Source organism: Pelophylax lessonae (assembly GCF_965119305.1).
Source record: "Pelophylax lessonae genome assembly, chromosome: 1".
Classification (NCBI taxonomy): domain Eukaryota; kingdom Metazoa; phylum Chordata; class Amphibia; order Anura; family Ranidae; genus Pelophylax; species Pelophylax lessonae.
In genome coordinates, this window is record NC_138768.1 from 574,234,037 (window position 1) to 574,246,315 (window position 12,279).

At 46.4% G+C, this 12,279-nt stretch overlaps 1 protein-coding gene across 1 annotated transcript in view; it reads left to right on the forward strand.

The window, feature by feature from the left end:
- Positions 1-11,127, forward strand: part of GRSF1 (G-rich RNA sequence binding factor 1) — a 49,922-nt gene extending 38,795 nt beyond the window's left edge. Inside the window, exons 8-9 of the mRNA XM_082244206.1 lie at positions 8,555-8,693; positions 11,038-11,127. Of these exons, the coding sequence (XP_082100332.1) occupies positions 8,555-8,693; positions 11,038-11,087 (189 nt within the window). The 3' untranslated portion in view covers positions 11,088-11,127. The remainder of the gene's footprint in view (positions 1-8,554; positions 8,694-11,037) is intronic.
- Positions 11,128-12,279: the final 1,152 nt, after the last annotated feature.

Below are 12,279 nucleotides of genomic sequence, written 5' to 3' on the forward strand. Positions count from 1 at the left end.
TATATATATATATATATATATATATATATATATATAGTACAGACCAAAAGTTTGGACACACATTCTCATTCAAAGAGTGTTCTTTACGAGTGGCCATCATTACTTTAAGAAATGAAGGTCAGTCAGTCCGAAAAATTGGGAAAACTTTGAAAGTGTCCCCAAGTGCAGTCACAAAAACCATCAAGCGCTACAAAGAAACTGGCTCACATGCGGACCGCCCCAGGAAAGGAAGACCAAGAGTCACCTCTGCTGCGGAGGATAAGTTCATCCGAGTCACCAGCCTCAGAAATCACAGGTTAACAGCAGCTCAGATTAGAGACCAGGTCAATGGCACACGGAGTTCTAGCAGCAGACACATCTCTAGAACAACTGTTAAGAGGAGACTGTGAATCAGGCCTTCATGGTAGAATATCTGCTAGGAAACCACTGCTAAAAGGCAACAAGCAGAAGAAACTTGTTTGGGCTAAAGAACACAAGGAATGGACATTAGACCAGTGGAAATCTGTGCTTTGGTCTGATGAGTCCAAATTTTTTTTAAATCCGATTATTTTTATTGAATTTTTTTACACACAACACAAAAACAAAACCAACAAACTGGCGATTATGCATCAATAGTACAGAACAGTAGCCAAGTGGAAACAGTGAGAACAGCATAATGAGCAAGAAACGACTAGAGAATGTTGCAAAAACATACCCAATGGATAAAGTATAGTAATATTAGCGCAACACAGTATGCATGAACTGAGCAATAACAGAGTTATACAAATTGACACCATCGCCAACAAAGAAACAAAACAGGTGAATTCCATTGAACTACCCAAATGAAGTATGTTAACATCGGTGTCCTGCTGCTAAACGCAAGTGGGAGGTACGGAGCATCAAGCATGTTCCCCCCCGCCTGCCTGTGCGGAGGAGTAGAGCACAAATCCATACTATGCTGAGGAGATTACCCCACCCATAAGCCTGTTGGAGACCAGGTGAAGAGGAGCCAGACCCGGTACATCAAGCCAAGGACCCCAAATGCGATCAAATTTTTGGGCATTCCCTCTGTGTTTATACGTAAGATGTTCCCTATTCAGAAGCGCCTTAACTTCCTCTATCCATTCAGCATGAGTAGGTGCAAGGGCGGAAATCCACCTCCACTCTATCAGCTTCCTGGCAAGAAAAAGAACCCTGAGGACCGCAGTGTGTACCGCTGGGGGGTAGAGTTCTTCATCCAGCCAGCCCAGAATACACAGTTTTGGTTCTACAGAGAGAGAGAACTTCCAAATATCCTTGATTGAGCACAGAACTGCATGCCAGTAGCGAGGCAACTTCGGGCACTTCCAAAGCATGTGCAACAGGTCGCCTGTGTGCACCTTGCACCGAGGGCAAAGGGGGGAATCCCTCCTCTGCCAGCGATGCAAGCGCTGCGGAGTCCTGTACGAGCGGTGCAAAATAAGAGTTGCGTAAGCTTGTGCGAAGAAGATAGAGACCTTGGGTATATTATCAAGTATGCCAGTCCACTCTGAGGAGATGGGACCCAGATCCTCAGCCCAGGCCTCTCGGCACTTAAATGTCATATCCCTAGAAACTTGTTCCATAAAAGCTGTGTATAGTGAATAGATTTGCCCCTTTTTAATGGTAGTGCTCACCAAATTAATAAGTATAACAGGATGGCATAGACCCCAGGGAGAGACTTTAGATTGAGAGGCAAGGGCGTGCCGGAGCTGCAGATATTGGAAAAAAGAGGGAGTTGGGTAGACCGAACTCCTCACGGATAGTCTGGAATTCTTTAAGAACACCTCTCCTGTACAGCTGTGAGATAAACCTTACTCCATAACCATCCCACCTCAGAGAGCCCCGTAGTTTATCCAATTCGGGATAATTGACATTTGACATTGTTGAGAATGCGAGAGTACCTTAAGAAACCATTATAAACAAAATGCTTCTTAGCCCTCTGCCAAATCCTATCAAGAAGCACCAGGGTGAGACAACCAGGAGAGTCCCGCAGGACGCCAGCCTCCAGTGACTCCACCAGCGCCCCACCTGCCAGATGCGTCCGGATGACCCGCTGGACAGGATCAGAGTCACTGTCCAGCGACCAACCTGTCGTGCTGCAGCTAGGACGACAGAAAATAATAGTAGGGTTTTGGAACAGCCAATCCGCCACTATCTTTAGCCTCCTCAAGCGTCTCTAAACGAATTCTAGGTGACTGCTTCCTCCAAATGAGCGCACGGTAGACCGTGTTGAATTGTTTGAAAATGTGAATGGGGATCCACACCGGTGCGTTATGCAAGGCATACAGCAACTGCAGATTCCAAATCATCTTGATCAGATTGCATCTGCCAACCACCGACAGAGGCAACCGGATCCAGCTGGCCAACTTCTCACGGAATTTATGTAGGAGAGGGAGAACATTAAGTATAACATACTGCCTCAGATCAGGGTGGATCACCACTCCCAAATAGCGGAACCGGTTCACCACCATGATCTGTGACGCAACAGGAGGTAAAGCGACCTCAAGGGGGTCCAACGGTAGCAAGACGGATTTGTCCCAGTTGACCTGAAAGCCCCGAGAAGGATCCGAATCTGCCAATCAGGTGCATCAACGCAACCAGTGAACCCGATGTGTCACCTAAAAATGTCATCAGCATATAACGCAATTTTGTCCTCCGCCCGCACCCCTGCGAAAACCAATAATAGCCGGGTCGGCCCTAACAGCTGCCTCCAGGGGTTCCACCGCCAGGGCAAACAGCAGGGGCGACAGCGGACACCCCTGCCTAGTGCCCCTGTGCAACGGGAATGACTGGGAAAGCGAATTGTTAACCCGGATACAGGCCACAGGCGCCCTATACAGCAATTTAAGCCATTTAATAAAGGAGGGACCGAAACCAAAGCTCCCAAGGGCCGCCCATAGGTACTGCCACTTCACGCTATAAAAAACTTTAGCAGCGTCAAGTGATAGTATTGCTCTATGACCACAATTATCAGGAGGCAACTGCATATTCAGATACAATCTACGTATATTGGGAGCTGTGGACCTACCTGGAATAAACCCAGACTGGTCCCCATGAACCAAGTTAGCAATCACCTTGGACAAGCGGTTGGCCAACACTTTAGCGAATAGTTTCAAGTCAGTGGGCAATAAAGAGACTGGGCGATAAGATTCAGGATGAATCGGATCCTTCCCGGGCTTTAAAAGGACCACCACCACAGCGTCATACTTAGATTGTGGGAGCTCCCCTTCCTCAAAAGAGGCTTGAATAACATGAAGCAGCTCAGGTAACAAAACCCCACCAAAGGCTTTATACAGTTCGACAGGGAGCCCATCCTTCCCCAGTGCTTTAGAGTTAGGGAACGATGCCAATGCCTCCCGGAGTTCTTCCAACTTAATGGGGTAGTCCAGCATGATTCGGTCTCTGGAGGAGACCTGCGGCAACTGAAGCTCCCTAAGAAAGGTCTGTAGGTCCTCCGGGTCATAATCCACCTTGGAGTACAGATCCTCAAAAAAAGACCGGAATCCCTGCAATATATCAGCCGTGTCAGCAACCACTCGAGCAGAAGGAAGTACCAACCTATGAATAATGGATGGAGGGCACTGTGCCCGAGAGATAATAGCAAGCATGTGACCGGTTTTCTCCCCCTCTTCAAAGTGAGCCTGAGAGGTGAAGAAACGCTTATGGTCCGCCTGCTGCTGCTGTACAGAACGGTAGAAACGCTGTGCTTCCAACCAGCGGCCCTCAGCGTCTGACGTGGGGGAGTTCAAGTAATCGCGTTCGGCACAAAGCACTGCCTCACCGGCATCCCGTGCCCAATGCCTGCTCTTAGATTTAATAGTAGACACCTCTTAATGCATAAACCACGTAAGAACGCCTTCATAGCATCCAACACCATACCAGGAGCTGCAGAGTGTCTGTTGTCAGTAAAAAAGTGTTCCAGTTGGGCACTAAGGGAGGTAGGGTCAGAGAACAGCTGCAGCCAAAACGGATTCAGCTTCCAATGCATAGGCAGCCTGGTTCCAGGGAACCGAAGGCGGACCAGTACCGGGGAATGATCGGAAAGACCCCTAGCTAAATACAAACTTCGGGCGTAAGAACGTGAACTAGATCCGAGCCAAAGGCTAGGTCAATGCGAGATAATGTGGAATGGGACAGGGAATGGCAGGAGAATCCAGCCTCAAGGGGATGCTTACTGCCCCAGAGATCCACAAGCCCTAGCTTCCCCATAAATCTGGCAAAGGGAGTGGATGTCCTGGATCCTCCAGAGCAGAAACGTTAATACACATCTAGGGTCGGGTCAAGGATGTTATTAAAATCACCCAACACTAGTACTGGAACCTGAGGGTGCTTCCCTATAAACCGAGACACACTCTAGCACCTCAAAAGAGAATGGGGGAGGAAGATATACATTTGCAATAAGACATTTAAAGACATTCCACATACCAACCAGAAAAATAAACCTGCCTTGAGAGTCTATCACAGAGTCCAACAATTCAAATTTTGCAGAGGCTGAAATCAAAACAGAAACCCCCTTGAATATTGGCTGTGAAAAGAATGAAATTGAACCGGATACCTCCGAGAGCGGAGACACCCGGTCGTGTCCATGGTAAGGTGAATTTCCTGCAGGCACACCAGGGCAGGAACATGGTGCGACAACAGGGTCAGCACAGCCGTGCATTTACGAGAGTCCCCCAGTCCTCTCACATTCCATGAGAGCATAGATACCTTAGTGTCAGTCATGGGGAAAGTTCAGCATGGGATAGGGGCAGGGGAAGTTGCCGACAGATGAGCCAGATCCCAGCGGGGGAACGTGTCCCGGAGCAGCAGGTGAAAGGACCAGTGGACACAAGCAGCAGTACCAGGGTGACAAGGTACAGTAGGAGCAGGTAGAGCATCATAGGGGAATTCACCAAAAAATAAACCAGTTAAGAAAAAGACTCGCAACAACAAAATCTGATGGAGAGCAGCCAGCAGAGCCACTTCCATCCATGCCCAGCAGGGAACAGTCAGTAGGCCCCAATGGGGCAGGGGGGTAGGAGAAGAGGGCCCGAACTTGGACAAACTCAGAAACCCGGCACTTCCCTTCCACGGGCTTCAAAAAATGAGAGAACAGTAGAGCCATACAATTTCAAACAGAACTCTGCGCCATGGCTCCAAACAGGGGACTAATAGACCCATCAAAGCAAAACTCCTCAACTTGCTTGAAGATAGTATTATTCCACAGCTGCTCTTAGGTGCCATTCCTGACGATCCAACCAGTTAGCTACCAAGGTGGCGTTCTCTAAGAAGTGCACTGTGCCATTCGCAACCAATCGTAGTTTAGCTGGATACATCATGGAATAAACCAAGGGAATGGCACGCAGGCGTTTCTTAACATCAGTAAATCTCGCCCTCTGCTTTTGCAGGGCTGCCGAAAAGTCAGGGTAGATGGAGATCTTGGTGCCCTGTATCTCCATACGAGGTTGCTGGAGGGCTTATTTCAAAATAATGTCCCTGTCCTTGTAGTGCAGCAGCTTCAATAGAAATGGACGATCAGGGCCCCCAGGCGGAGGAGCCCTGAAAGGCACCCTGTGTGCCCGCTCCACTGAAAAGAATGGTGAAAGGTTGTCCTTCCCAAAAGTGGAAATCAGCCACTGTTCAATAAATTATACAGGCGCTTTACCCTCCGATTTTTCGGGGATAACCACTAAGCGCAGATTGCTGTGGCGTAATCAATTCTCCATATCTTCCAATCTGTGCATCGCCTCAGCAACCCCTGAGAAATTCATACGCACATCTTGCATAATGGGGGGTAAATCATCCTCTACGGCACTCGCTCGTCCCTCCAGGGCCGTGGTACGTTCCCTCATCTTCTGCATATCCTGCCGGATGTGCAACAGGCCCTCCTTCATGCTTTTCACTTCAATAGAAAGTTCTGAGAGGGATGCACCATACGTGTGCACCGCCGTTAAGATATCTTGTATGGTGGGGAGAGCCTGCTCAGTGTCCCCCAGGGATCCATGCCTGTCAGCAGGGGCGGATGGAGTACTCACTGCGGTCCCCTGGGAAGACCCAGCCGGGTGATTGTGGCACGGAGACATCGCTGCCGAGGGAGGAGACGGAGTAGTCCTGGAAGCCGAGGAGGAGGCCGTCGGTGAGGTGAGAGGTTGGTGCTTCGTGGGGTCGCAGGCGCATTTCCCCAGTTTGGCTATTGCCGTAGGCTGTCTCTCGCGGCCCGCACGCTGAGGGAGCGGGGCGCCGCTATCTTGGGCCTGCTTATGGGCAGAGGCGCCGTCCTCCTTCTTAGTCATGGCAGATCTAGGCAGCCGGGTGTTCGGAGCGGTCACTGGGGCGAGGCAGACACAGGAGTGGAGCACGGGAGCGGAGCAATCGAGCAATTGTAGGTCCAAAATACAGGATAATTACGGTCAGGATCACGGAGCCAGCTCAAGACACGTCTGCTCACATGAACCGTTCAGCCACGCCCCCGATGAGTCCAAATTTGAGATCTTTGGTTCCAACCACCGTGTCTTTGTGCGACGCAGAAAAGGTGAACGGATGGACTCTACATGCCTGGTTCCCACCGTGAAGCATGGAGGAGGAGGTGTGATGGTGTGGGGGTGCTTTGCTGGTGACATTGTTGGGGACTTATTCAAAATTGAAGCCATACTGAACCAGCATGGCTACCACAGCATCTTGCAGCGGCATGCTATTCCATCCGGTTTGCGTTTAGTTGGACCATTTATTTTTCAACAGGACAATGACCCCAAACACACCTCCAGGCTGTGTAAGGGCTATTTGACCAAGAAGGAGAGTGATGGGGTGCTGTGCCAGATGACCTGGCCTCCACAGTCACCGGACCTGAACCCAATCGAGATGGTTTGGGGTGAGCTGGACCGCAGAGTGAAGGCAAAAGGGCCAACAAGTGCTAAGCATCTCTGGGAACTCTTTCAAGACTGTTGGAAGACCATTTCAGGTGACTACCTCTTGAAGTGTGACTCTACAATTTTCATAGTCATGAAAATAAAGAAAACTCTTTGAATGAGAAGGTGTGTCCAAACTTTTGGTCTGTACTGTATATGGGGGAACCCACTATAGTTTTTTTTTTTTTTTTTGATCGAATTTGTGTTCAAAACTGATCAGATGTGCTATTTCCATGCGATGAACCACACCGTAGTGCTCAGAAAACGAACAGGATTCTTGTTTTGTTTTTTATTTATCCACTTAAGCCCCGGAGGATTTTCCTGCTAAACGACCAGGGGGTATTTTGCGATTCGGCACTGCGTGACTTTAACGGACAATTGCGCGGTCGTGCAACGCTGTACCTAAACGAATTTGGCGTCCTTTTTTTCCCACAAACCAAGCTTTCTTTTGGTGGTATTTGATCACCTGTGCGATTTTTACTTTTTGCGCTATAAACAAAAAAAGAGCGTAAATTTTGCAAAAATAACAATATTTTTTACATTTTTTTATATGAAATTCCCCCCAAAAAAAATGTAAAAATCAACATTTTTTAACATTTTCAGCCAATTTGTTTTATCCTACCTATGTTTGGTAAAAAAAAATCGCAAAAAGCGTATTTTTATTGGTTTGCGCAAAAGTTTACTAACAAAGGGAAAGATTTTTGTCATTTTTGTTGTTTTTTTTTTTTAACGCGTAATGGCGGCGATCTGCGATTTTTTTTTTTTTTTTTTTTTTTTTTTTTTTTTTTTTTTTTGCGGTACTGCGACATTGCGGCGGACAGATCGGACCCTTGACTGAAATTTTTGACACTTTTGGGGTTACCAGTGACATTTCTACAGTAATCAGTGCTATATATATGCACGGTTACTGTAAAAATACACTGGTAGTGAAGGGGTTAACTTTATTTGGGAGGGAGGGGCTGTGTGTGTGTCCCTAGGGGCGTGCTTTCTACTGTGATTGGCTGTGGCTTGAGGTGAAAGGACACTGATCAACAGATCTACATAGTAGATCTGTCTGATCAGTGTTTTAACACCGAGGAGAATGACAGGCAGCTTGTTTACACTAGCTGCCTGACTTTCTCCCTCTCCCCGACGATCGCGAAGTGAGCGGCGGACATCGGGTCCGCCGGTCACACGCGCGGGGGGGGTCCGTGACCGCGCAGGGCGCGCCTCCGGCGGCGCGCGCTCGCTCCCCAGACCCTCCCAGGCTAGTGACGTTAATTAACGTCACTCTGCCTGGCAGGGGCTGACCGCCGCAGTAAATTTACTTGCGGCGGTCGGCAAGCGGTTATTTATTAAATATTTGCAGTGAATTTGCACTGCCACTGCCCCGCATATATGTGAACTAGCTCCATAGAAAGCCGGTATGATAAACGTCATGCGAATCGGATGCGGTTCAAAACGCATCCAATTTGCATATATGTGAATAGAGCCTAAAGCTGAAATAGTAAAAAAAAAACTAATTTTGCTTCCTAGCTAAACATGATAAAAGTAATTTAGAAGGTAAAGAGGTTTAAATTTATTTTAGCCATATAGTTACTTGTTTTTCTGGCATATGAAGACCCTGCTAGGTAAGTAATGTTTTTGGTATATGTCTGTACAGTATACAAAAAGCAGTTTTCTCTTTTTAGTTTTTCCATCCTGTTATGCCTCTGAAGATTAACATTGAGTTCAGTGCGGATGCAGGGGGTACTTCTGGCGAAGCTGTTGTAAGATTTCTGACTCATGAAGATGCCATAGCTGCAATGGCCAAAAACAGATGTCATATGCGTAAGTCGATCTGCCATCTTCAAAAGTTATTTCTACACTGCTTATTGAGTGGTTGTTATATCGTGGTTGCAGGTTATATATTTTCACATCAACCTACTGATTTAGTCCATTAAAATATTTTTGATATACATGCACTTTCTTCTATTTTTAAAGGTCTAGTAGACAGTGTATGTGTTTCCTACCTTACCGTGATTGGATTTTCCATACCCCTATTTCTTTGAACTGACAATTATATATATATATATATATATATATATATATATATATATATATATATAATGTTGTTTTATAATGAATATGGGTTCCCCTTGTTGGGACTTTTTAGGCACATAAAATTATATAGAAAATGGTTAATTAGAAAAATTATTTTATTTGTAAACATATATAATAGTAAGTTTAAGAACAGTGCAGGCAGAGAGAAGAGACAGGTAAATCAACCACAATAGTCTGAACTGAAACCCGACATGTTTCGAAGCCAAGGGAATTTGCTTCTTCTTCAGGGGATGGTTCAAACGGTACTCTAGTGAATAGATAAATTAACATATAAAAAAACGTAAATTTTAAAGGTTTTTTGAGAACATTGCAACGTGACTTTAGAAATTTACATAATGAATACAATGACATTAGCGAGTACTTACAGGGTTGAAACATAACTGTGCTCAAGTAGCCTGCACGATTAAAAGCATCTGGTGGGTGCGAGTGTCCTTGCGACAGAATGCAATAAAGTAGATGGTAAATAGATATACCAATTGGTAGACCACAGCTGTTAAGGTCAGGTGTAAATAACCCCCAAAGTACTGGACGACTTAAGTCCTCAAATTGAAGAAGCCAGGGACAGCCTTTAACATAGGTGGATATCTGGAGCGTAAGTAGCACCGATCTGAAAGATAGACAGATCAGGGCTACATTGGTTAATGTATTTAGTTAATAGACAAGGGGATTTATTTATTTAATTAGTAGCACTTTGGCAGACAAATGTGCCATAGGTGGCCCAACAATAGGAGGGCATATAAAGAAGCAATTATAAAATGTAGCGGCTAAATACAAAGCCAAAAAGGAACAATTGAAAATGCTAAATGGTGAAGAAGTCTATTGGAAGAAAAAGATCAGTACCTGTATGTTGAAGATGGTAAAGCAAACGGCGTCCTCTCTGCACCACAGCCAGCAAACAAATGCGCTGGCTGTGTGTTGTGAGAGGTACACTATAAGAGTGCTGGCCGATTAGTGAAAGATGTGTGTCAGCTGGCTTCAAAGGGGAAGGGCTTCCCGGAACGCTGGTGCCGGACCCGCCCTCAACCAACGTGCGTCACACGTGACACGATGTGGGCGGGAGCGGCATCTGCGCTCCACCGACACGGGGATCAGAGCCGGAAGTGTAAGTACACTGCGGCTCCTAATTGGTCCAAACTGATCCACAAGGGGCCAGAAGATGGAAGGGAAGGACCAAACTACCACGCACACAGCGCGGTGTATGTCTCCCCGTGCCGGGACGCCCAGTGAAGGAGGGGCACAACCCGGAACCAAAACAGAATGCTGGAAAAAGTTTGTACTAGCAAAGTATTGTATTGATAGTCAATACTCTTCAGACATTTTTTTTTCCCCCATGAATGGCTGTATTAAGAGCAGTCTGCAAATTTCTTGGCTACCTCTGTGTGGAACTTGTGTTCAGGCAGCTTCATTAGGTGACTGGATGTTTGAACCTGCCAGTTGGACAGAAGTGATAGCAAAAAACTATGCGCCAATGCTGTTACAGGAAATAAGTATCTAGACCTGTTGTAGACATTTTTGTTCGCTTTAGGCCCCTTTCACACTTGTGCGGCCTAAAAGCAGCGTGATTTTGACTGGACTTGAAGCAATGCCTGTGTATGTCAAAATGCATCAAAGTCGGACCAAAGTAGTGCAGGGACTAATTTGAAGTCGCACAGATGTGAACGGTACTCATTGGAAATCATGGAGTATGACTGACTTATCGTGCGACTTTACAGTCCCCAGTTGCAGGACAAGTCGCACAGCAAGTCTCACGTGTGAAAGGGGTCTAAAAGTAGGGTTTACATTCCCTTACAGGATTTGAAAAACCCACTTGAAGTATCTCAGAAGGTCAACTGCCCCTGTCGGTGTATTTTGAATGATCTCAGGGGTGTTTCAAACTGATGTCAAATGACATTGATGCAACTCCTAGAAAGCTTTGCCTAGTAGACTGTGGTTGGGGTAGCAGGAGGGCTTAGGTTCACTTTTAATGCTTTTTGCCAAGTGCAGTACATAGTTTTACCAAAGCCATTGTAAAATTCAATAAATGTTCTCTTTAGTTGTAATGTATTTTATTTTATTTTTTTTCTTTTTCTAGAACAAGGATATTTAGAACTTTTTCTGAATTCGTCACCAGATGCTAAATGAAGCCCATGTTGTTAGTGATGGTATTGGCACATAAAAAAGGCAAGTTTCAAAGACAACTGTCTCTCAATTTTTTATTTTTTATGTTTTTATCTTGCCTTCATTCATAGACCAAGCTTCTGATAGAAGACCAATCAGGACCAGTGGGTGAAATAACAGGCAGCTAGGAAGACCGCACACCTGGATGCCCCCCTCCCCCAGCTGTCAAGGAGCGGCGGGTGTTTTTTTTTTTTTTTAAGGGGGGTTGGATCGGGTATAGAGGACCTGTGTGGGGTTTTTTGTTTGTTTTCTTGCGGGCCCAGAGTCACCTTCATAGACTATTTATTTTATCAGGATGCTGACTGGTCGACAAATCTGGCTTTTTCCTTGCAATCCCCCAAGTCTAGATGTATGCGCTTTTGTGCTTTAATGCTGTAAAACGCATATGACAGGTAACATTGGCTTGCCTGTCACGGTTTCTTTGGTAAGGCCCAATGCGTGCTGGGTGTTTAGCCCCTAGTGCATAGGGCTTTGGCATTCAGCTGCGTGCGAAGGGCACAGGTGTTCTATCCAGTCCTACTGTCAGCAGCCTGTAAAACTGAGATTCTGACTGCCTGGACGATGCACAGAGCAGTATGAAAGTGTAGGACTGTATGCACTCAGGGACAAATGCCCGTAATACAAGAAGTCTTCTGAGCGTTCGTCTATGGGCGCATCCTGCCTTATACATATGGACAGCTAGGTGCACTGTCTACCTAAAGCAGCTGTCGGACTCTCATACAGGCTGCCAGCAGTTGGGCTAGGGCCCTCAGCCCGCAGCTAAATTATCCTGGAGGCTGTCTGCAAGGCTATTATTGTGGTCTACCCCATCTGTAGTATTGGCTCCATTTTCACGGTTTTCTCCTGTGTGCCATGGGTGTTTTTTTTTACCCTGTTTTTCTTGCCACTTTGGTGTCAAGTGTGTTTTTTTTTTTCCTGTTCACCACTGGCTGCGCGTCTTTGGGCAGCTACAGCTGACAAATTCTGTTTTGCCCTCAGCTGCCTGCGTGTCTCTGCATAGCTTGAGCCAACAGATTGCACTGTGAAGGTGCAGCCCTGTCAGTTCTATCTGTGCAATCTTTGCTCCTGCCGGATCACTGGGATGCAGTGAACTTGTGGTCCCTGGACCCCGTAGCTTTCTACTTTTGACGTAGCTGTGCTTTCTCTTCACATTGCA